A 358-nucleotide genomic window follows, 5' to 3' on the forward strand; every position below is an offset into this window, starting at 1 on the left:
TTCCACCACAGCAGCTGATCTGCGTTTAGTTTAATAAAAATATTAAGCAGCAAACGGAGACAGTTGTCTCCGCAATCAAAAGCGTTGAGGCTGCAGGGGGGACAGTAAAGAGACAGCAGCAACGGAGAACCCCACAACAAAGACAAAGACAACAAGTCCTCCAGTACTGCTATTCCTAAACACATATACACACATATATTTACATGCATGCATGCATGCATGCATGCGTTGCTGTTGTTGCTGCTGATTTTGCTGCTGCTGCTGCTGCTGTTGCTGCTGCTGCTGCTGCTGCTGTTGCTACTGTTGCTGGTGGTGGTGGTGGTGGTGGTGGTGGTGCTGCTGCTGCTGCTGCTGCTGC

The 358-nt window shown here is 49.7% G+C and overlaps 1 protein-coding gene across 1 annotated transcript in view; it reads right to left on the minus strand.

The window, feature by feature from the left end:
- Positions 1 to 297: 297 nt before the first annotated feature.
- EMH_0044420 (uncharacterized protein) overlaps positions 298 to 358 on the minus strand; it is a gene marked incomplete at both ends in the record, with an annotated part of 243 nt that continues 182 nt past the window's right edge. The window contains one exon of the mRNA XM_013495961.1: positions 298 to 356. Coding sequence (XP_013351415.1) covers positions 298 to 356 — 59 coding nt within the window. The remainder of the gene's footprint in view (positions 357 to 358) is intronic.

This window comes from Eimeria mitis, genomic scaffold (genome assembly GCF_000499745.2).
Source record: "Eimeria mitis Houghton genomic scaffold, Emh_scaff1842, whole genome shotgun sequence".
Classification (NCBI taxonomy): Eukaryota; Apicomplexa; class Conoidasida; order Eucoccidiorida; family Eimeriidae; genus Eimeria; species Eimeria mitis.